General features: G+C 39.8%; 1 protein-coding gene across 1 annotated transcript; it reads left to right on the top strand.

Moving 5' to 3' along the window:
* The first annotated feature begins 7,557 nt into the window (after nucleotides 1-7,557).
* On the top strand, nucleotides 7,558-25,110 carry LOC133109659 (protein-glutamine gamma-glutamyltransferase 2-like). The gene is made up of 13 exons (XM_061219113.1): nucleotides 7,558-7,662; nucleotides 8,769-8,936; nucleotides 10,336-10,578; nucleotides 12,106-12,224; nucleotides 12,464-12,592; nucleotides 14,006-14,183; nucleotides 14,507-14,642; nucleotides 15,601-15,713; nucleotides 16,147-16,389; nucleotides 17,151-17,435; nucleotides 17,699-17,862; nucleotides 20,603-20,736; nucleotides 24,409-25,110. The coding sequence occupies exons 1-13, from the start codon at nucleotides 7,653-7,655 to the stop codon at nucleotides 24,566-24,568; spliced, it is 2,082 nt and encodes a 693-aa protein (XP_061075097.1). The 5' UTR covers nucleotides 7,558-7,652; the 3' UTR covers nucleotides 24,569-25,110.
* The last annotated feature ends 231 nt before the right edge of the window (nucleotides 25,111-25,341 follow it).

Raw genomic sequence — 25,341 nt, 5'->3', positions numbered from 1 at the left:
CCTTGTTCATCAGTATGGACTTCCTCTTTAGTTCTGGCATTTACTTTGCCCAGAACTTTTAGTGCCATAGAGGTCCCCCCTCGAGTCCAATATAGGATACAACCTAGATACTTAGGCCGTTTCTAGGTTGAGATTTATTTTCTTTACATGGTTTTGTCTCCATGAGATTTTATTAAATAAAAGGCAGTACGCAACCCATTTCTCTTGCTTTCATTTGTCTGTTCACCCTGTGATCAGTGGCCACCACTGGCCGCGCCTGACAACTGTTTTTGGACACCACTGAGCAAAGTTCTGTAAGTTTACATGCCTTTTATAGAGGCCCAGTGTGAAGCCCAAGGCCATGATTGTATTCAGGATACAGCACTGCTTCTCGTGTCAAACACGGTAATTTAAGGCTAAGTTGCTTTGCAAACTGCAGTTCATACCAGGGTGTGAGTTATTCTCACATTTGTTTGACAGAAAACCATTTGCATTGACCTCATTTTTTTATCCTAACCTATAATGTTCCAACATTTAGAGGCTGACTATTCCCTCTTCTGGACCAACAGCATTGCTCATGCTGATGTACGCAGTACAATGTTCAGTGTGAAACCAACTCTTACAGAGAGTATATTGTCTCTATTGGACTCGTATATACTCCGTCAGAGTTGAATTAACACCGGATATTTTACTGTGTAGGGATGTGTTTTTCCCTGTGACTGAAATGCCAATCTGTGTCTCCCCCTCTATATTCCTGCTGACCGATTATTGTGTTTTCTATTAATTATCATCAAGCACAGGTGTTTCTATTAACAGGCTCAACATATGCATGTTTGCATGTATGGCAAATATCTCTTCACTAACACGTTAGAAATAGGCACATGGCCTTTTGTTAGATTAAATAGATTGAGTGTATTTATAATATTTATTATTTCAGCTAACTACAGGTATTCCTCAAATAACCCTTCTTGCAACACAGTAAACTAGTGCACGTGCTGCACTAAATAGTGCTGCGCCGGGAAAACTTCCAAACAAACTGGAACTTGGTACATGCCCCGTGTATCACTGGCAGGGAAACAAACTTTGAATGGATGTGCTTTCTGTCTGTAACATTAGTTCACTTTATTATGCAAGTACGCTTGTTAACTGTGTAGCTTATTTATGTGAATCAGTTCGCTGATATCATGTATGTATCCTGTAGAGTAATCACACACGTGTTTTATTCCCAACAACAGCTAACTCTTCCGAACTCTAATAAGTACTAACTCACACTATACAAAAACTTCATGTCCTCCCCTCTCTTTTTTCACAGACAACTGTTTTCGGACAACGCTGAGCAAAGTTCTGTAAGTTTACATGCCTTTTATAGAGGCCCAGTGTGAAGCCCAAGGCCATGATTGTATTCAGGATACAGCACTGCTTCTCGTGTCAAACACGGTAATTTAAGGCTAAGTTGCTTTGCAAACTGCAGTTCATACCAGGGTGTGAGTTATTCTCACATTTGTTTGACAGAAAACCATTTGCATTGACCTCATTTTTTTATCCTAACCTATAATGTTCCAACATTTAGAGGCTGGACCAACAGCATTGCTCATGCTGATGTACGCAGTACAATGTTCAGTGTGAAACCAACTCTTACAGAGAGTATATTGTCTCTATTGGACTCGTATATACTCCGTCAGAGTTGAATTAACACCGGATATTTTACTGTGTAGGGATGTGTTTTTCCCTGTGACTGAAATGCCAATCTGTGTCTCCCCCTCTATATTCCTGCTGACCGATTATTGTGTTTTCTATTAATTATCATCAAGCACAGGTGTTTCTATTAACAGGCTCAGCATATGCATGTTTGCATGTATGGCAAATATCTCTTCACTAACACGTTAGAAATAGGCACATGGCCTTTTGTTAGATTAAATAGATTGAGTGTATTTATAATATTTCTATTTAGAAAAAGGAATTGAAGTGGACCCATATGCTAGGAGCTGGGTGTGTGGTGTCTAGCTGGTGGTTGCCTTCAAAGAATGAGGTGAAGTGGGGTTGCTTGACTGTGTGCATTGTAAAATGCTGTAGGGATTATTTGGCAGGTAAATTGCATACATTTGTTCTGAGTACTGTGTGTTCTAACATGTTTCTCAAAATAAGTGAGGCACCTTACACATGCATGTCATCCGGGACAGCCATTTATTTTCTAAAATATCTGTTGTAAATATTGATTTCCAACCACGGTACCTTTCAGAGTCTTGTTAGTTGTTTGCAGAGAACCAATTATTTCAGCTAACTGCAGGTATTCCTCAAATAAGCCTTCTTTTAGAGAGTAATATGAACATATAGCAGAGGTCATGGTTATGTCTGAGTTGACAATATTAATTTGTAATGCATGTTACCTAAATGCTCTTCACAAACTGTCAAGTGCTTTACGGCTCATATGACATTTTATCATTTTAGGGGACTCGTCCTGTAAGTAATGACAGTAAGCGGCTTGCTGATACACTTTTACCATGTTATTACATTCTTATGTCCTGCTCAGCTAATCAGTCCTCTTCTGCTGAGGCAAAGTCTCCTGGCTGCCACAATTCTCAGGGAGAGGGATGGTGGAACACATCCTGAGCCGCTGTCCGAAGGCTCTAGGGCACAGTCTTGGAGGGCCGCAGTGTCTGCTGGTTTTCGGGCTGATCCCGGCACCTGTGGTTCATTTAAGTCTTTGATAGGCTAAAGAATCCACACACCTTGTTCTCAAGGCCTTAATTGACAGCAGATTGAAAGGCAACCACGAAAACCCGCATACACTGCAGCTCCCTGGGAATTCAGTTTGACACCCCTGCTCTAGGGCAAGGCTGGTACACATGGGACCATAGTCAGTTGCTGAAACCCATGGCGGAGGCCCTAGAAAATGTACTTAGTGTTCTCCTGAACAGAACTAGTGGCGTGACCTGCCAAACCATGCCCAAAATGCAAAATGCAAGCAGTACCAAACAAACATCCCAGTTGACTAAGGTTGTGATTAACCCCACTGGCACCATTGATGCATGCTCAGTGCCACCGGTCACGTGTGGATTTTTAAATATGCACCTACAGTCTCCAGAACTATATACCACTTAGCTATAGGAGTGACTGAGGAGATTAGTTTTGATCCTACATTTAAAGATAGAAAGTGTGTCTGAAGCCCGAATATGCCCGGGGAGATTATTCCAGAAAATAGGAGCTCTATAATATAAATTCATCGAGCACTTTACTAGGAACATTTTGACTTTATTACACCTACTTATTCATGCGATTATCTAATCAGCCAATTGTGTGGCAGCAGTGCAATGCATATAATCATGTTGTAGGGACCACGTAACTACATTTCCCCCATTCCCATGGGACACTTGCAACACAACCTAGGTACCATTAAACTAATACCGTAACGTCGGGAGCAATGCACTTTCACACTATAAGAGCAAGGGGAATCCATTGTCCAGCCCTTCTTTTGCCATTTTTGCTCTTCACTTACCTCCATGCGGGCGGCACGGATGGTGCAGTAGGTAGCACTGCCGTCTCACAGCAAGGAGGTCCTGGGTTCGAATCCCCGTCGGCCGGGGCCTCTCTGTGTGGAGTTTGCATGTTCTCCCCGTGTCTGCGTGGGTTTCCTCTGGGTACTCCGGTTTCCTCCGACAGTCCAAAGACATGCAGGTTAGGCTGATTGGAGAGTCTAAATTGCCCATAGGTATGAGTGTGTGAGTGAATGGTGTGTGTGCCCTGTGATGGACTGGCGACCTGTCCAGGGTGTATTCCTGCCTTTCGCCCAATGTATGCTTGGATAGGCTCCAGCCCCCCTGCGACCCTGTTCAGGATAAGCGGGTTAAGATAATGGATGGATGGATGGACTTGCCTCCGTGCCCGCTCGGACAGAGGCCAAGATCATACCGCGTAACTTAGCTTACTTTATAGTAACTAAGTCTAGGACATTTTCAACACAGTAAACTAGTGCACGTGCTGCACTAAATAGCCACCGGGAGAACTTCCAAACAACCTGGAACTTGGTACATGCCCTGTGTATCACTGGCTACAGTGATTATTTTAAGACACAACACAAGAGCAACTTTGGAAAACGTAACCCTCTACAAACACAGGTCAATGACAGGTAGAGTATCTTTGATCTATGCTGGTGCTGGGGAGTGGAGTAGGAAGTAGGAAGTACAGTGGTTATTAAAACAAGGAAATGGGCAAATGGAAATTGGCAAAGGAGAAATTCCAGACAGATATTAAGAAATATTTTTTCACACAGCAAGTGGAATGTGTGGAATAGCTTGCCAGTACATTCAGTGGAGGCAGAAACATTGGGAGTTTTCAAGACCAGGCTTGATACAGTGTTAGATTACTATTTAGCTTTTAGGCAAACTAGTCAGTAGGTACATTTAGGGATATGAAAAGGCGAGCATTGCTGAGCTGAATGGTCTGCTTTCCTGTTATGTTATGTTAGAAATTACTCGAAACATATCAGAATTTTCACAGTAGAATTACAGGGAGCAGGAAGGTTGTTGGGCCACTAAACCTGGAAGAATAGATCAGACAAAAAAGAGTGCTTTAGCTTGTCTCCACAGTGGAACTCTTTTCAGCTGTTCATGGAAAGTAGGTGTGCAAAGTGTGAAAGCTCCCAGATTTAACTATTTTGCCCAACAAAGAAACAATGCTAAAACATTGCAATTTTACCAGCCTGTGTTTGATGCAATTGGACAGCCTGTAAGGTTTTTTCTCTAATGTAATATCTCTGTGAGGAATTATAGGGTGAAATATTACATTACATTACAAGGCATTTAGCAGACGCTCTTATCCAGAGCGAGGTACAACAAAGTGAAATTGGCACATTGAGTCATTGAGTCATTTGCTATGGTAAAACATTGCAAATTTTCCAAGCTGTTCCCCAACAATCTAAATGAGCAATATTCAAATGAAAAGAGTTTTAGTATCGCTTGTAGGACAACCTGAAAATAAGATATCCAGACATGACAACTTTCATTTCCATAACTTTGCTGTGTTCAAAACATTATGCTGCCCTGAAATGTGGGAACTAGGTATAAACACTGCTGTAACTTCTACAGGGTGAACCCAAAATATATAAAAATGCCTTTTATTAAAATCTATTAAAATGCGCACTTTAACCAAGTGATTGTTTTTATTACAAATCTAATATTGTGGAGTATAGAGGTAAATAAATAAATGATGGATCTTTGTCCCACACATTATGGAAGACACTTGGCTATTTCTGAAATAATGTGCCTTAATTGGTCAAATAATTGTAATTAAGAAATATTAACAGCTTGTTAAAATACTAAATACTAAAATAATACATTCCAGTGGTTGGAACAAAACCCAGCGTACACAGCAACCCCCAGGAGCGAGTTTAAAAACTCCTGCCTTATACACATGTTTTTCAATGATACAAAACTGCGTTATTGGTCATTAATTGTTTAAATCTTTGATGAGCACGTCAAAATATTAAATCTTTTTTTTTTTTTTTTTACAAATTCGATTTTTAGAAATGAGATATTTAGGCAATTCTCACTTGAAATGACTAACAACTTAACTGTTCTGGTAATATTGTGGTTAGTGCAACATCTAGATAGTGTTGTGGTAGATTTAAGGAATTCACAACATGGAGACTATTCCACTTATACCATGGCCTTTTGCCAAAGATTAAAATCGTTCAATCATATGATATTGTTAATAACAGCTGTCATTTTACACAAAAAAAGAAAAAGAAATATCTAAATATACAGTTGTTTCAAAATATTTGATTTTAGTGCAAAGGAAACCTCGCCTAAGTATTCAACTACACCAAGCCCTATAGGCTGATAATAATCATTGATCACGTTTGTTTTATCGAGTCAGACTCATAAAGGCTCATTCATTTAAAACTGTGATTGGGCTTTTGTCTGCAGAACAACATAGCTGGGCTTTTAAAGAAAACATTACATCCTGTATGCCTATCGAAATTGAATTGAATGTTTTTCATAAACACCAGTAAACTTAACTAACAAGAAAACTTCACTCTGACAGTATGTTCTCTGTTAGTTGTCAGGCTTAAAGGTGTTACACTACTGGCCAAAATGTGTATAGTTTGACAGTTGCCCAAGGATTTGTCTGTTGAATACTGTGTCATAAGCTAACACGATCCAAGCCTGTTTATTGACCAAAGATTATTAACTTCTGTTTTGTTGACCATTGCCTGTCTGTACCACGACTTTGCCTGCTGTTTTTGTACTTTTGCCCTGCGGAGCAGACTTCGGTCTTGACTCTTGCACCGTCATCGACCCTGAGCCTGCCTACTGTCCGCCTGTACTTCTGCCCCGCTGACAGCTTTCCTGGCTACCGGACTTCTTGCATGGTGTACCGATTACGAGACTGCCTTCTCCCTCGGTACTGCGCTTTGGTTTTTTGGCTGGATTTTTGGCTGGATTTTTTGTGTATGAACATTGCTTGTTTTTTGACCACGCTCTCTGGATATTCCCCGAATAAAGCCCTGACGGGACTTTATTACACCACTGTTTCTGAGTCGTGCATTTTGGGTCCAACCCCCCACGCACCCGTCTCATTTTCTAGGGCCTCCACAATGGGTTTCAGCAACTGGCCATGGTCCCATGTGTACCAGCCTTACCCTAGAGCAGGGGTGTCAAACTGAATTCCCAGGGAGCTGCAATGTATGCGGGTTTTCGTGGTTGCCTTTCAATCTGCTGTCAATTAAGGCCTTGAGAACAAGGTGTGTGGATTCTTTAGCCTATCAAAGACTTAAATGAACCACAGGTGCCGGGATCAGCCCGAAAACCAGCAGACACTGCGGCCCTCCAGGACTGGAGTTTGACACCTGTGCCCTAGAGCCTTCGGACTGCAGCTCAGGATGTGTTCCACCATCCCTCTCCCTGGGAATTGTGGCAGCCAGGAGACTTTGCCTCAGCAGAAGAGGACTGATTAGCTGAGCAGGACATAAGAATGTAATAACATGGTAAAAGTGTATCAGCAAGCCGCTTACTGTCATTACTTACAGGACCAGTCCCCTAAAATGATAAAATGTCAGTTTGTGAAGAGCATTTAGGCAACATGCATTACAAATTAATATTGTCAACTCAGACATAACCATGACCTCTGCTATATGTTCATATTACTCTCTAAAAGAAGGCTTATTTGAGGAATACCTGCAGTTAGCTGAAATAATTGGTTCTCTGCAAACAACTAACAAGACTCTGAAAGGTACTGTGGTTGGAAATCAATATTTACAACAGATATTTTAGAAAATAAAAATGGCTGTCCCAGATGACATGCATGTGTAAGGTGCCTACTGGGTAAAATGTGTATAGTTTGACAGTTGCCCAAGGATTTGTCTGTTGAATACTGTGTCATAAGCTAACAAGATTCGCAGACAGTCATTTTTTAAAAACGTTATATTATTTTACTATATGGAAATGTACGTTGGATGTGTCAAGTAGGGTTAGTGGAGGCATTCCAAAATATTTTGCAACCACTGTAATTTTCAATGAAGCCTGTGGGCTATAGTGACCAACCCTAAAAAGGGCAGGGTTACACACACGCTATAAACATCCAGCATCCACCATCCTTACCCAGTCCCTCAGACATCCCACAGAGAAGAGTGACTTTACAGAGAAAACACTGACTCAGTTACTGCTGCCACAAAGATGACTTCTGGTGAGTGACCTCCAGCTATAAAAGCTACAGGAATTAACTACATTTCAAAAAATCCTTTTCAAAAACATTCAGAATGAAAAAATGCACTATTGTGACATATTTCAACTAATGATGCTACCATGTATTATTATTATTATTATTATTTTTATGAATTACCAGCTATAATTCATGGAAGAATTACTATTGTTGCCATATCATTATTGCACTATAACACTGCTTTGGTACAGTAGTCGTTATAGCCAACTTACATTGGCATTACTCCTTTATCACCTTTTTATAAGCTTCAATATATTATAAATATTTTAGAAATACACAATGAATTAAACTACTCTTATTCTTATTGATTGTATTGCACTTTGTTGTATTTCTTTTAAAATATGTCATGCTTTTGTACCCATGTACTTATCTCTCTTTAAAATGTATTGTGTTATTTGTGTCGCACTAAGATGTATAAAATCCCCTGAACAATTCTATTTTCAAGAAGCATTTGGAGTGATACCAAAACAATAAATCATATTAACAGATCCTTATTCAGTTGATCAGGAACATATGCACAGTGGCTGTATTGGTAATGGGGCGGCCTGTAGTGCAGTGGTTACGATGAATGACTGGGACACACAAGGTTGGTGGCTCGATCCCTGGTGTAGCCACAATAAGATCCCTCATTTCCAAATAAAATGACATTAAACATATGTTTACTTTTGTGCCGTGATGTGTTCTTTGTCGTGATACCTGGCAAAATTCAAATGGCTCTACTGGCAAGTGAAAAATAGAGTATGAAGCTCAAATTTTCGTGAGTTCTATATCTCAGAAGAAAAGCTGTGATTCCACTTCCTGCAGTTGGCAAGGAATGCCCCCCTGCTTTTTTGCTCTATTTTTCTGCATTAAAAACAGAGAATCCTGTGTGAACACAACTTCAGATTGCAATTACTCACATTATTATATAAGCATTATATTACCATAGTGTTGAATCATGAACATTTGCATTGCATTTGTGGTCTGGGACTGTAATTACAATTTTGTGATTTAGAATGATTTGTGGCTCTAATTACGAGCTGTACTGTGTGGTCTGTTGTTATAATACGGAGTTGCACTGTGTATTTCAGCTCTCTCTAAAGTGGTTCTTAACTGCAAGGACAACAATGCGGCCCACAAGACGGATAATATCTCTAAAAAGCGGCTGATCGTGAGGCGAGGGCAGAGCTTCCAGCTCACGCTCCACTTCAGTGGCCAAAGCTTCAATGCTAACAACTTGGAACTCACCGTCCAAACAGGTGCGCAATCACCTTGCTCTTTAGTGATAAGCAAGCTAGAAATACACTCACTGAGCCCTTTATGAGGTATTTATTACACTTATTTTTAGACTTCTACTGCTGTAGCCTGTCCACTTAGAGTTATGATGCCAGGAGATTTTCGGAGATACTCAAACAATCCTGTCTGCCACCAACAATCATTCCATGGTCAAAGTCACCAAGATCACATTTTTTCCCCATTCTGATGGTTGAACATTAACTGAAGCTCCTGACCCGTATCTACATGATTGTATGCATTGCACTGCTACCACACAATTGGCTGATTAGATAATCACATGAATATGGAGGTGTAATAAAGTAAAAATGTTCCTAATAAAGTGCTCAGTGAGTGTGTATAATATAAATAGAAAATTGGTATGTTTATTGGTAAAATATTCTGGATAAATGTTGTTGGATTGTCACTCAGTCCTTTCTATTTTTTGCTAAACTTGGCAATGTTTTATTAATCTACCATGTCTATAATTACATTTCAAACATTCTTAAACTGTTAATCATAGATACAGTGGCCTCAGAAAGTATGAAGACCCCTTCACTTTTTACACACTTTATTGTGTAAATCATTATTTTGTAAGTTATTGTGTTGATGGATAAAACTGACATTTTTGACATCTGAAATCTCTCATTTACATAAATATTCAGTCAGGCTGTCAGCTGTGTATTTTGAAACCCAAATTTAAGGAGGACTATAAACACAGGCAGAGGGTGAGTCAACTTGTCAGTGAGACTTTTTCAATGATAGCAAGGGATTTACAATGGTCTTGTAACAAAAATCTTACCTATTGTACCTTTAATTCAGAGTAAAAAAAGTTAGTTTTGCTGTATGCTGGGATAGGTTCCAGCCACCCTGTGACCCTGTTCAGGATAAGCGGGTTAGGATAATGAATGAATGAATGAATAGTTTATAAATAAGGTGACAAGTTGTTAGCCCAGTGTCGGTAGTCTCCCAGCCAAAGCCCAGTCTTAAACCCCATGGAACATCTTTGAAGTTGACAGTGCGCAATTGCTTCCCATCCAATTTGACAGAGCTTGATTGGATCTGCCAGGAAGAATGGGATGTGCAAGTGTGCAAAGCTTGTAAAGACTTACCCAAAAAGGGGCTTCTACAAAGTAATGAATTAGGGGTCTGATTACCTATATAAATGAGTTTTTGCTAAAATATCTAAAAACATGTTTTTATTTTGTCATTATGGATTGAGTGTAGATTGATTGGCAAAAATAACAATTTTATCCATTTAACATGAAATGTAAATAATAAACATCAAAGTGATGTTACCATTAAGTGAGCAGGTGGCATGTTGTTATTCTGTGACTTCTTTGGAACACTCTAAGCCCCAATCTTAATATTGATTCCATGATCTAGGACCGGAGCCCTCTGAAGACATAGGGACCAAATCTGTGTTTGGTATCTCCGGGGAAAGTCAGTCAATGAAGCCCTGGCTTGCTAAGGTCAAAAAAACTGAGGCTACATCAGTCACCCTGTCCATCAGTAGCCATGACTTTGCCAGCATTGGGAAGTACACCCTCTCTGTGAAGACACACCCTGATATGACCGAGGGAGTCAGCGCTGGGACCTTTGTCCTCCTCTTCAACCCTTGGTTGGCAGGTGAGTTACACGGTCTCTCTGCAGACAGAAATTCACAGAAACACAGATTAGGATCATTTTTATTCCAACCAGCTACCTTGCTTTGATTTTCTGAATTGCTTTAAAGTTTAACCCTTGGTGCGTACATGAGCGTGTCATCTCTCTGTGCAAGGAACTTTCTGGAAACATAAGTCAGGGATGAACAACTCTGCTTGTATTTATTCCAACCAGCTACCTTGCATTGTGTATAAGTGCTTATTAAAGCTGTGCAGTGTGTATAATTGCTTATTAAGACAATAACATAACCAAGACAATAACTAAACATAAAACATGACATGACAAACATGAAACGTGACAGCTGTGCAGTGTGTATGAATGCATATTAAAGCTGTGCAGTGTGTATAAGTGCTTATTAAAGCTGTGCAGTGTGTATGAGTGCTTATTAAAGCTGTGCAGTGTGTATAAGTGCTTATTAAAGCTGTGCAGTGTGTATGAGTGCTTATTAAAGCTGTGTAGTGTGTATGAGTGCTTATTAAAGCTGTATAGTGTGTATGAGTGCTTATTAACGCTGTGCAGTGTGTATAAGTGCTTATTAAAGCTGTGCAGTGTGTATGAGTGCTTATTAAAGCTGTGCAGTGTGTATGAGTGCTTATTAAAGCTGTATAGTGTGTATAAGTGCTTATTAAAGCTGTGCAGTGTGTATAAGTGCTTATTAAAGCTGTGCAGTGTGTATGAGTGCTTATTAAAGCTGTATAGTGTGTAGAAGTGCTTATTAAAGCTGTGCAGTGTGTATAAGTGCTTATTAAAGCTGTGCAGTGTGTATGAGTGCTTATTAAAGCTGTGCAGTGTGTGTAAGTGCTTATTAAAGCTGTGTAGTGTGTATAAGTGCTTATTAAAGCTGTGCAGTGTGTATAAGTGCTTATTAAAGCTGTGCAGTGTGTATAAGTGCTTATTAAAGCTGTGCAGTGTGTATGAGTGCTTATTAAAGCTGTATAGTGTGTGTAAGTGCTTATTAAAGCTGTATAGTGTGTGTAAGTGCTTATTAAAGCTGTGTAGTGTGTATAAGTGCGTATTAAAGCTGTGCAGTGTGTATGAGTGCGTATTAAAGCTGTGTAGTGTGTATAAGTGCTTATTAAAGCTGTGCAGTGTGTATGAGTGCTTATTAAAGCTGTGCAGTGTGTATGAGTGCTTATTAAAGCTGTGCAGTGTGTATGAGTGCGTATTAAAGCTGTGTAGTGTGTATAAGTGCTTATTAAAGCTGTGTAGTGTGTATAAGTGCTTATTAAAGCTGTGCAGTGTGTATGAGTGCTTATTAAAGCTGTATAGTGTGTATAAGTGCTTATTAAAGCTGTGTTGTGTGTATGAGTGCTTATTAAAGCTGTGCAGTGTGTATAAGTGCTTATTAAAGCTGTGCAGTGTGTATGAGTGCTTATTAAAGCTGTGTAGTGTGTATAAGTGCTTATTGAAACTGTGCAGTGTGTATAAGAGCTCAGTAAAGCTCAACAGTGTGTAAGTGCTTATTAACACCATTCTGTGTGTATTCTCAAGAGGACTGGGTGTACATGGCCAATGAAGATGAGAGGCAGGAGTATGTCATGGAAGATGAGGGCATACTTTACCAAGGGACGAGTGACTATATTGGTGCATTGGCCTGGGATTATGGACAGGTACCGGGAACTTGAATTAACATCATCTCATAAGCAACCATGCCTGCTGAAACATCAAAAAAGTTACTGCCCAAGTCACCACGCTTGTGATGCAATCATATTGTTGTGTACATTACAGGCCGGACTAGAAGTTCTCGCACAAGTCAAATTTTATAGATTTACATAACAGCCAATAATATATATTTTAGAATATTTGTCTACTGTACTATCTGATAAAGAAATCTTTCTCATGCTTTCAGTTTGAAGAGGACATCCTTGACATTTGCTTGAAACTGCTGGACCTCAACCCCAAATGTAAAGAGAATGCAGCCAAGGATTTTGCTGCACGATGCAACCCCATCTATGTTGGCAGGGTGGTCAGCGCTATGGTGTGCCTATACCTTAAAACAGCCTCCCCCCTACACCCTAACATAAACACACACCCTATACCCAGACAACCTTAACACCCAATAACATAAAGTGGGGCAAGTGAGTGAAAAGCGGTTTCAGACTCCTAATGGTCTATAGAGGAATTGCAGCAACAAACAACCTCAAACCACAACTCGGCTTGCCACCCTGGATTCTCTGGGACTGTCCCAGATTTTTGTTGTCTGTCCTGGAAAAAAAAAATATATAATTTTGAGTGTTGCATACATTAGTATTGCTTCATGAAATGTAGACAGCATATCCAGTGTTCGTTCCTAAATGTAATGTAACAAATGGTGCAGAGATGTTACTAACCTTCACAAATTACACATTATTTGTGTAATGAAAGAGAAATTGGCACCAAGCACAAGGTTGCGCACCACATTCTTTCAGGCTCACGTACCCTCGAGAGCGATTGACAGTCCGGCTTACTCAGTTTGCCAGCTTTGTATGTGTCCAGGATTTTTACAGGACTGAGGTGGCAACCCTAACCACAACACTGTTTATCCTTCCCACAGTCTATGAATATGACATGTAATATAAAGTGTTATTATATAGTTCAGTGTTCTCCTGCACTGTTTTGGAAAGCTGACAGTGATAAACGCGACAGAGCCTGCCGTCTTTTCGTAGTGTTCAAGTCAGAAAATATTTGCTGAACAGGTGACTTGGTGCGCTACACAACAATACTTATATTTTTTGTCTTTTTGAAGTTTTCACTATAGCTAACCAACTATATTATGAGCAAAGTTATTTGGCTATGTAACTAGCTGGCTATAAAACTAAGATATGATAGTCTACAACAAACGATGCAACTGTAACTTTCAGTTTGAGAGAAATAAAGTTTTAGCCAAACACATGTAAAGCGATACAAATTGCACTCCAGACAAGCAATCAGAAACTCTGTATACTATTGCTTATCTAGTTAGAAAACAATACCAGTTTGCTATCAGTAACAACCAGCAAATTAGCTTCCAGAATTTACAACGCTTGTGCAGTCGCTACTATGTTCATGTTGCCTCAGGTGGATATTTATAAATTTGTCAAGCTGACTATCGCTAATTTGGCATTGCTAGATATGTAGTCTTAACTTGGATAATAAGCAATAGTATACAGAGCTTCAGTGATCACTTGTCTGGAGCCCAATTATTATACAGCTGCATTATTCAATGTTTTAGTACAGAGTGACGGCCTGTCAACTACATCTTTTGAAACCTGAATTTAAGGACTATAAACACAGGCAGAGGGTGAGTCAACATGTCAGTGAGCCTTTTTCAATGATAGGAAGGGTAGCAATGTCAACAATTGTCTTGTAACAATGTTTTAACACAAAAATCTTACCTATTGTACCTTTAAGTTGTGTCGTCTGACTCCATCAGATTAACAGTAATGGTGACAGAGGCGTGCTCCAGGGCAATTGGGGCAGTACCTTCACTGGTGGAGTGTCTCCATCGCACTGGAACGGCAGTGTGGACATCCTGAGGCGGTGGAGGGATTCTGACTACCACCCTGTGAAATATGGCCAGTGCTGGGTGTTTGGTGGGGTCATGTGCACAGGTAAGCAATACTGTCATAATGCTCTTAATATGCTCTCTACACACTGTGCACATGCTCACAACACGATTTTAAACTCATGGACATGATGCTGCACTGGCCCAGTCACACTACAGAAATACACTGATAACAATGCCATTTTAAATGCACTGTCAATGATAACCCTGTCATTTTAACTGGTCAGTCAGTAACTCTGAGGTGTCCAACGCCTCTGAATCTTATCGCTGTGGATATGAATGTAAAAATTGGCGATAGATATACACAACATAAAACATAAGGAAATAAGACTAATAACTGCTTTCTGTCTCAATTGTATTTATCTTAAGTTATGAGGTGCTTGGGAATCCCCTCTCGTACAATCACAAATTTCCAGTCTGCGCATGATACTCATGGAAATCTGTTAATCGATGAATACTTCACTGACAGTGGTTACGACCCTGACGCAAGCGAAGATAGTATATGGTGAGTGCCGTTTTCTGCCAGATTACTCAATCACAATTTTCATAAATGAGTTGGCCTACTTAAAAATAAACTTAATGTAGCCTATGTAATTAGCCTATACTTTTAAAAATACGGTTTGTAGTACATTTCAAGGAAGACTGGTAAGGAAGACTAGCTCCTGTTAGTGAAGATTTCTGTCAAGATCAATACACATTCAGTGGGCTCCAGAATTATTGGTAAATATGTACTATTGCTGTAAACTAATAAATAATACAGTTATTGACAAACTTTATTTTCCAACATGCAAAAAGTAGTTTGCTTTATTAATGATTCAACTAAATCAATGAAGCCTAACATTTTTTAAATATCATTTTTTTTTTCAAAAAACAGGTTCCACAATTATTGGCACGCCTAGTTTTGTGCAAATTATAATATAAATTAGTCATACGGTTAGAGAATACATTTGGAGGGATTTCTGACAACTCCATGCTGAACTTTTCAGAGTCTCGACACCGAGATGGCCATTGCAGAACATAGTTGTTGTTTTTACTTAACTATTTATGTGTGGATTTAGATGTATGCAGTATAGATGTATACTGGTATGAGGTGCTTCTCCTTGTATGCATTCCATTTTGCTGCTAAACATGGCGCTAAATATAGCCAAAACTTTCAATTTTGGTCTCATCTGACCATAGCACTCTCTTCCAGTCATAATTCCAACAAGGTTTGGCAAACTCTTGGTTTTGTTTATTGTGCTCAGTAAGGGCTGTCTTCATGCCACTTCAAAGTTCCGTCTAAATGATATTTTTATTATGGTAGAACATTTCTAACATTTTCGACAACCTTAATCAATAGAGTTTGGCTTTGACGATATCCAGCATACACATAGGGTCTCGAGGATCAGGGTTGAGAAACAGTGCTTCAGATGAACAAAGGATTGATTGATTGATTGAACCATCTCTGTCCTGTATGGACACAGGAACTACCATGTGTGGTTAGAATCCTGGATGAAACGCCCTGATCTCCCTCTCCCTGATCTATCTTATGACGGCTGGCAGGTTCTGGACCCCACGCCTCAGGAGCTGAGTGAAGGTACGGTCCTTCTCCCATCCTGCTCGGCCTTGAAATCAGGAGGCTACATTCACAGCTTGGTCTTAAAACATGCAGATACAGTTATGCTAATGCATTAACAGACGCAACACACTCAAAAAATGAATCATTGGATTTATTTAAAAACTGTGGACTGTGGTTGGATGCAATTTTATTATACTGTACTGATGTACAGATATTGAATCAGTTGTATCAATAAGTCCCATATACTCAATAATACTTCATGTTACTGTCCATCTGTCCATCTTATGAAATATTCTTTGTTGAGTGTCAGTACACAACAAATGATAATGTATAACACAGACCAGTAAGTACTGAAATTGGCTAATGCATTACTAGCCCTCAGTGGGAGAACACCTGTTTGAAGTATGGCAACTAGCCAGCAGATAAACGTCTCTCTCTCTCTGTACCCCAGGGGCATACTGTTGTGGGCCAGCTCCAGTGACGGCTATAAAGAATGGTCACACAGACCTGAAGTACGACCTGCCTTTCGTATTTGCTGAGGTCAATGCAGACTGGGTTGGCTGGAAAATCATGGCCGACGGATCAAAGAAGAAGTTCCATACGAACACATCGGCAGTGGGTCGGAACATCAGCACTAAATCAGTGGGCAGTGATGAACGGAGAAACATCACCGCAAGCTACAAGTATCTGGAAGGTAAGCCTGAGAAAATGGGATTCCTCATGCTGCGTTCATATGTTGATGAAAACATTACACCGTATGTTAATGCAGAACAGGTGATGAAAAGATGCAAAAGCTACAGAACAAGGCGCTAAATGTCATGTAAACATTGCTATGGTGAACTGGTGGGTAGTTTTATTATTTTGTAAAAGCTTACAAGTGTATAGCCTACAAGCATGAATAGGGAAGGGCAGGACTTCACCTGCCCTGGTAAATACACAGGACGGGATCAAATGAAGCACATGTAGATTTTATGTTGCTTCCAAAAAAACAACAACGGTTTGTCCCTCCGCGACATTAAAAGCTGGGAGAATTGCGGTATTGGTGGACGGTTCCATCGGCGGTGGCAGAGCTTTCCGTCACTGTGTCATTGAAAAACTTTACACATCCAGTTTGCGGTTGACTGCATCTGACGGCAGCATCACTGTGGATTTACTGTCATTCCGCATGAAAAGGATCCTCCAGCCAATTACTACGCCAGTATTTCTCCTTAAGAATGCTTCACCTCTCATTTACATATAACATATAATACTTTAGCCCAAAACAAAGATAATGTCCAGAGCCCTCCTTTAAAAGAAATGTCACCTCCTTTGGTGACCTGCCAGCATAATATAAGTCTCCTGGACAGCAGTATTGTCTCACAGATGATAGTATATTCTCACAGAGAGCAGTATTGTCTCACTGTATGTCTCACGAAAAGCAGGATGGTCTTTCACGTGTGCCCATGGCACTCACAGGTACAGATGAGGAAAGGAAGGCGTTCAAAGAAGCGGTGAAGAGAACCAATAAGCTGACAGAACCAGAGCCTGAGCCACCCTCTCCCCCTGCCGAAGTCTCAGTCGAGATCAAAGAGAAGAGCAAGCCAATGAACGGCAAGGACATCGAGCTGGTGATGCAACTGAAGTGCCCAAATCAGCGAGATCTGATTTTCTACATTTCCGCCCAGGTCATGCTCTACAACAGCGAACTGGAATCCGACATCTGGAATCAAGAGGGCGAATTACAGTTACTGGCCAACAAAGGTGAAATCTTATTCCCTTCTGCTGTACTGAACATGGTTGCCTTATGCACACACATAACACACATAGCATAGCATTTCAATTACCTTCCATACACTTGCATGCAACTGTCGCATTTCTGTAATATCACACACACACACACACACACACACACACACACACACACACACACACACTCATATAGAATTTCAGTAACCTTATGTGCACTCACACACAAGCATTTCTTGCTGTTTAGCAGAGTTACATCTCTTGTTTGTTTTTGGCAGAGCTGATGTTCCCTTTCGTGATTCCCTTCTCCAAATATGGGAGTCACATACAGGGAAACAACAGCATCAAAGTGACAGCATTTGTCGCTGACAAGGAGAACGTTTTTGAGTTCTACATGGCAGAGAGGAACATTGTTCCTGCAAATCCTCCCTTCGAAATCTCTGTGAGTCCTGCACTCTCTCCTACTGAAGCTTCGTCATGGGCAATATAAATTGCCCGGATAGTCGAGCAATAGGAAGTCCCTGCCTTTTCTTTTGAACCATTTAGACCAGTGGTCCTCACTCCTGGTCCTGGAGAGCCAAGTATGCTGGTTTTTGTTTTTGCCTTAATATCAGACCCAAGAAACCAGGTGAGGCGATTTAGCTGTGTAATTAACTGCTTTAATTGATCAATTAAGTGCTGAGTAACAACAAAAACCTGCATAATCAGCAGCTCTCCAGAAACAGGAGTGAGGACCCACATTCTGTTTTCCTCAGATTCCCTGGCTCTTACCAACCAAATTTCCTTCAAGGACCATTCTGGTCTGCCTTATTAGAATTTCTGCTATTCTAAGATTTAAACAAATCCACATGTGACTGTTTGGCACATCAATACAAAATTATAATTTGTTCCATAGACAGTCCTCAAAAAATCTGATAAAGAAAGTTGATACCCAAAAAAACATGGCCACAGCAAGCCAATATAAAATTGATGTGGCTTGGCTTGTCACAAAAATCCTAAAAACTTTTGCAGGTATATACATTATATATGTGTATACATTTTATAATAATGATAATTATTCTAAAGAAATACATTACATTACATTATTGGCATTGGCATTTGGCATTTGATAATTATTCTAAAGAAATACATTACATTACATTATTGGCATTTGGCAGATGCTCTTATCCAGAGCGAGGTACAGTTGATTAGACTAAGCAGGAGACAATCCTCCCCTGGAGCAATGCAGGGTTCAGGGCCTTGCTCAAGGGCCCAACGGCTGTGCGGATCTTATTGTGGCTACACCGGAATTAGAACCACCGACCTTGTGTGTCCCAGTCATTTACCTTAACCACTACGCTACAGGCTGCCCCAAAATAGATTATAACTTCAATGACTGCAATAAATATGAATCACGTTTCTCCTGCACTATAGTGCAAAACAATACCATTGATAACTTCTGTAACTGAATCAGTACATTACATATTATTGTCCACATTTCAGACCACATACCGCAGAAAGAGCAAACATAGTGTAGTGAAGTAGAGAATAAAGGATTCAATGTTCCTAGGCCTTAAGAGTTCTATTGCTATGGTCAAAATCTGAGGACACTGACCTGGGGTTTATTCCAGTCGCTTATTTTCGCTCCTTGCATCCTCTCCTCGCGTCCTTTCCTTGTTCCTCAGCTCCACCCAATGGAGGAGGCAGGGAAGAGTTGCAAGGACCGGGGTTCGATTCCCGGTCCTGCCAAAGCCAAATTTGTCCGGCTCACGTAGAGCGGCATAATTGGCTCGGCGCTCCTTGGGAGGGACTCGGCTGGGGTTAGCAGGATCACCGTGTACGACTAACCCTGTCATGGTCACGGGCACCTCGACGATACGGCTTGAAGAAGGCGTGGGGTTCTCAGGATCGCTAGATCCATCCGGCCGCCAAGGGACGGGGCCGTAAGCGGTGTATCCTCAGCTAACGCAAGTAATTGTAATAGCTAGGGTACAACTGGCTACCAAATTGGGAGAAACTTTCTAAACTTTTTTTTTTTTTAAAGAATTAGATACAAGGACGTGGCAACATGGATCAGGCAAATGGAACGATCTTGATCAGTGAAGTGCCATTTTGAAGCCACATCAATTAGAACACGTTGTGAGGTGGATCTATGCTTAGGATGATCATTTATAAGTCACAGGTTCCAAAAAAAAGACTTCGACAAAGGCTGCGCTCGTGTATTCTCACTGAAGCTTCCTCCTGGGGCCTCCTCGCTCCTCCTCCGAGCATTTAACAAATTGAAATGTCCTTCAAGCTGGCAGACCTTGATGAGACTTTTGGGTGACTCAAGACTGAAAAGATAAGCGATTGGCAAGAACCCTTAGTTACACTCTGCATCGTTATCTTGATCCCTTTGAGCTCTGTGGCAGAGGGAAACAGGTCCAACCAAAGAAAAAACACTAACATTTTGGGAAATATTCACTTAGACGAAATGTTTGATTTCATTAAAAATTTTGTGCACCTTTCACCTTTTGTGCACATTTTAATCTGAAGGTAGTTTTAAAAGGTACAAATTCTCCAAAAACAACTTTTTTTCCCGTACATGCATTTCAAATGCATGATACTTTGTGTAAATAAGACAGCTTTGGAGTTGCTGTAAGGTGTATTTCTTCACTGACTCCTATAGGAGTCTTTATGCTAAGTTAACACATTTTGCGAACAAGGAAATTGAGCCATGAATGCACAAAAATGAAAATGAAATGACATCTCATCTAAGTCTGGGTAAGATTGAAAAAAATATACATTTCCCAAAATGTTGGTATTTCCTAAGAATTTTCATTTGTATTCTTATTGCATGTTTATTTATTTAATACTTCAATGATTTGCCACTGTGCTTCCTTACCATTGTAGCTGGTGAAACAACAGTGCTGTAAATGAGCAAACAATAATTGAACTGATTATTATCCAAAAAATTATCATTAAACAATAAATCACTTTGTACAGCTTTGTCTTACATCACCCAAAGTACTTTGCACAATGAAGTAGAAAAAACAAAAAAAAACCTCTCTGATATTTGGATGTGGGTGTGTAAATATGTCATAATTTTCTCCACCTACAGAAATATGGCACCTTTTATGCTTATTATAACTGTATCCATGCTTGAAATGTGTCCATCTCTAAACCAGGGACTTTTAGAGGGCTTTTTGTGTGAATATTTTCAGGTCATAGGAAACCCTGAGCAGTACAAAGTTTCGGAGGCGAGAATTAATTTTGCAAACCCCTTGTCTATGGATCTGCATGACTGCAAGATAACCGTCTCTGGCAGCGGCCTATTGAAGCAGCCTGTACAAACTGGGTGAGTGTCACCTGCATGGTTTGCAACACAGCGGGAGTATTTCTTCTGATTGAAATTATGGTTGGAATGGGCAAAAATTTATATTACCTTGGGAACAGCTAAACCAGGAAATGGAGGCCTATTTTGTTGCCTCCTCCAGTCAACAGTTTCATGTTGTGTAACTTATTATGCAGGGCTGAGGTAAATTCTGATTTGCATTGAGAACTGCTGGTAGATTACAATTCTTGAATTTGAATTGATATTGATTGCGGGATACAGAATTTGAATGAAACAAAATTGAATTAATTGAAATGCAATTCCAATACAAAATGTATTTTATTTTATTTAACCCATGTTCACTTTCATATCAATGGCATACTGTCGGAAGGATTTTGTCTAAATTTAAGGATTTTTTATTTTTCAAGAAGCACAGTGAGACGGGTGCCTGGGGGGTTTGGACCCAAAATGCACGACTCAGAAACAATGGTGTAGTAAAGTCCCGTCAGGGCTTTATTCAGGGAATATCCAGAGAGCGTAGTCAAAAACAAGCAATGTTCGTAAAATCCAGCCAAAAAACCAAGGTGCAGTACCGAGGGAGAAGGCAGTCTTGTAATCGGCACACCATGCAAGAAGTCCGGTAGCCAGGAAAGCTGTCAGCGGGGCAGAAGTACAGGCGGGCGGTAGGCAGGCTCAGGGTCGATGACAGCGCAAGAGTAAAGACCGAAGTCTGCTCCGCGGGGCAAAAGTACAAAAACAACAGGCAAAGTCGTGGTACAGGCAGGCAATGGTCAACAAAACAGAAGTCAATAATCTTTGGTCAATAAACAGGCTTGGATCGTAACGGGTAGACAATGGCTTGACAAAACCGCTAAAGCGTGCACTGACGAACAGGAGACAACAATTTCACAAAGACTTGACATGGAACTGAGCTATATATGCAGGTGTAGACAGGTGTAGACAATTAGCTTGAAAGCAGCATGAGAATGGAAATCAGGTGTGGAGGATTGACAAGTTAACGAGGTAATTAGTAATCATTAGTAATAAACCTATCCTGCCCTAGCGTTAGTAAATTAGTAAATGACATGCACAAGAAACGTAAGGTAACATGAACACATGGTTAGAATGTTAGTATTACCCAATCCTGATCTAGCGTTAGTAGATTAGTAAGAAGACAAGGGAAATTGAAACAATTAGGGTGTGAGTGACAGAAAGGCAGAGAGAGAAAGAAAGATTTGCAGAAAGACACAAAAAAGTGTATGCTAATCAATGAACAGTACAACATAGCATGAAACATAAATTGTAACATAACAAGTTTGCAAAACTATGACAATAAACTATATTACGTGACATGACAAGAACATAACCAAGACAATAACTAAACATAAGACATGACATGACAAGCATGAAACGTGACACAGTCTGTTGCAAATTGTGAATCATCAAAAAAATCCAGAATTCCATTTGGAATCCAACCTGGTTGCCTAGATCTGCATTCGAAAGCATTGCAAAGAAAGTGTGCATTGTTGCCTTTGAGGAATAATTCAGTGTTCATTCAAATTTGCTTTTATGTCAGCTAGTAATGCATAAATCAAGATTATTATTATTAGTAGGATTTAAAGTTATAGCTAACTAGGCTACGTTTGAACAGAAATACAGCTGGTGCAACCCAGTCCTACAGAGGGCAGGCAGCTGCCTGATATGGGATATTTCTCATAACATTACAAATGAGAGAATATAGTAAACTCGCTAGTAAAGGTAACCTAATATTCAAATACCGTGTTGATGGCAGACCGTTGGGGTCTCCTTAAGAGCTGACTGAAGATATGCATTTCAGACAGTGGAATTATCATTGAAATAGGAAACAATGATACTAACTATACTGTAAAATAATGCATTGTTATGCATGCTAGCTATAAAAAAACACAACTTTTGGTTGAAAATTCACTTCAAGAAAAAATAAAAATACCAGTTTTTGCCAGTAGATGGCATCCACGTATAAGAAATAGAGACAGTTAAACAGTTAGCTAGTGGGGCCTAATAGATTCTTTCAGCCAAGTTCCCAGCCAAGGTTAACATTTTTTATTGCATATTCATAATGCCCTATCAAGTATTACTTGTACCTCCCAGTGTCAAAACTACAAAATCACAAAAAACAATGTTTTAAATTAAATGTTTGCATTTGCTGAAAGCCTCAAAAGACAGGAATTGATGAGCCCTAACGCTAACATTAGCCTGCTCTCCATCAAGGTATCAGCACAGATCTTTGACAACATGTTACTGCCCTATAGTTTATAGTCAGTTTGTGCAGAACAAGACTTTCTCATTTATACTAATTTCTGTGCGTAGCATTAACATGACAGCATATTATTATTTTGATAAATTCAATGGATACACAATTAATTCTATATATTACATACAACATTATAAAATTTATTCCTACAGTGATAATCAAAGTGACTTGGCAGTGCAATGCATAGAATCATGATATGGGTCAAGAGCTTCAGTTAAAGTTATCACCATCAGAATGGGGGAAAAATGTGATCTAAGTGACTTTGACCGTAGAATGATTGTTGGTGGCAGACAGGGTGGTTTGAGTATCTCCTGATCTCCTGGGATTTTCATGTACTAGTCTCTAGAGTTTGCAAAGAATGGTGCAAAAAACTAAAGAAATCCAGTGAGCAGCATTTCTGCAGACAGAAATGCCTGGTTAATGAGAGACGTCAGAGGAGAATGGCAACTCTAGTCAAAGGTGACAGGAAGGTGACAGTAATGCCAATAGCCTCACATTACAACAGTGGTATGCAGAATAGCATCTCTGAACACGCAACGCATCATAACTCAGAGGATAGATTACAGAAGTCTAAAAAATGTCTAATAAATACCTAACAAAGTGCTCAGTGAGTGTATATCTGCTGCTACACTTTTATCCTGAAGTACATACAGTAAACCTATATGAATGAGATAATAGCAATACACTCTATACTCGATATACACTTTATTGCAGGATCTATCAATGAATCCCACTAGTTTAAAAATTGTATGCTGTGTAACGACATAGTTTGTGGGCAAGCTATGTTGAAAGAGATCCAGTTCCAAAATGGTAAATGGTTGGCATTTATATAGCACTGTACAATTGATGCTTCTCATTCACCCATTCATGCACACACTCACACACACATGCAAGGCACCAACCAGCTCGTCAGGAGCATTTGGGGGTTAGATGTCTTGCTCAGAGACAGTTTGACACACCCAGCGCGGGATTGAACCGACAACTCTCCGACTGCCAGCCAAGTGATCTTACTGCCTGAGCCAATGTCGCACCAGTGCCCAGTGGTAAGCTGTTGTTTGACATACAGTAGGGATTATACATGGCCGATACCTTGATGGAGAGCAGGCTGATATTAGCGTTAGGGCTGATCAATTTAATGTCATGTCTTTTGAGGCTTTCAGCAAATGCAAACATTTCACTTAAAGCATAGTTTTTATGTTGATTAATACTCTATTAGTATAAAATGTACCTCATCAGTAATACATTTACTTTACTGGAGTAAAATATACTCTATCGGTGTATAATCTTTTCCATTACTGCAACATGTACTCTTTCAGAGTAAAATGTACTCCACAGTAAAGACGTACTCAATCATTGTTGATTTAAAGCCAACTGTTTTGCTGTGTGTGTCCATCTCCCTGCAGGATTGCATTTCTGCCAGCAGGGAGGCAGATCTTTGCCCGGCTTTTCTTCATGCCATACAAACCAAAATGGAAGAACCTTATGGCTACTTTGGAGTGTGACCAGTTCCAGGACATCCAAAGCAGCTGCAAAATCTTTGTTAAACCCTATGTGTTCAACTAAATGTTGCTTTACAGTTTCAAAAGTACAATGTAGGTGTTAAATGCTTATCTTTGGTTAAGATTAAGGAATATGGTAAGACAGGGATCTTGTTTATTTTCTGCAGCTAGGCTGATATTGTGCAGACTGCGAAGGATTATACTTGCTCCATATACATACATGTATGTATATACTCCATATAAAAATGCAAAGTCAGTCACCCAACATTCTTACACAAAATCAATTGCTCGAACTCAAATCATGGGACACAAAATCACACAAACGCTCTTATACAAAATCACAAATCAACATGCACAAACAAAAAATAACAAACCCACATGCTCTTACACAAAATCACATTAATTCACTCATTCTTACACAAAATCACACAAACCCAGTTACACAACCACACAGTCACACAAAGTCATACAAACCTACAGGCTCGTACACAAAATCACATGAATCCACACACTCACACAAAATTCCTACAAAATTATTCCTGCCGTTGAAGACGGCATGAACCAAAACATGTATGCATTGAAAATTAAAATACGCGTGATTGCTTATTGGAGTGTGTGTGCCTCTTACTTTCATTTTACATAACATGTCCCAAACAATGTGGTGTCCAGGCCTGAAATGAGGAGCTATATATTAAAAGTGTAGTAGTTTCTACATGGTAAAATTGTAAGGAAGTTTATGCTTTTTATCCCAATGGTTACAGAAGTATCCAAATAATACTGTTAAAGGTACAATAGGTAAGATTTTTGTGTTAAAACAGTGTTACAAGACCATTGTAA

Source organism: Conger conger, chromosome 14 (genome assembly GCF_963514075.1).
Source record: "Conger conger chromosome 14, fConCon1.1, whole genome shotgun sequence".
NCBI lineage: Eukaryota > Metazoa > Chordata > Actinopteri > Anguilliformes > Congridae > Conger > Conger conger.
This window is presented reverse-complemented; position numbering and strand designations above follow the sequence as displayed.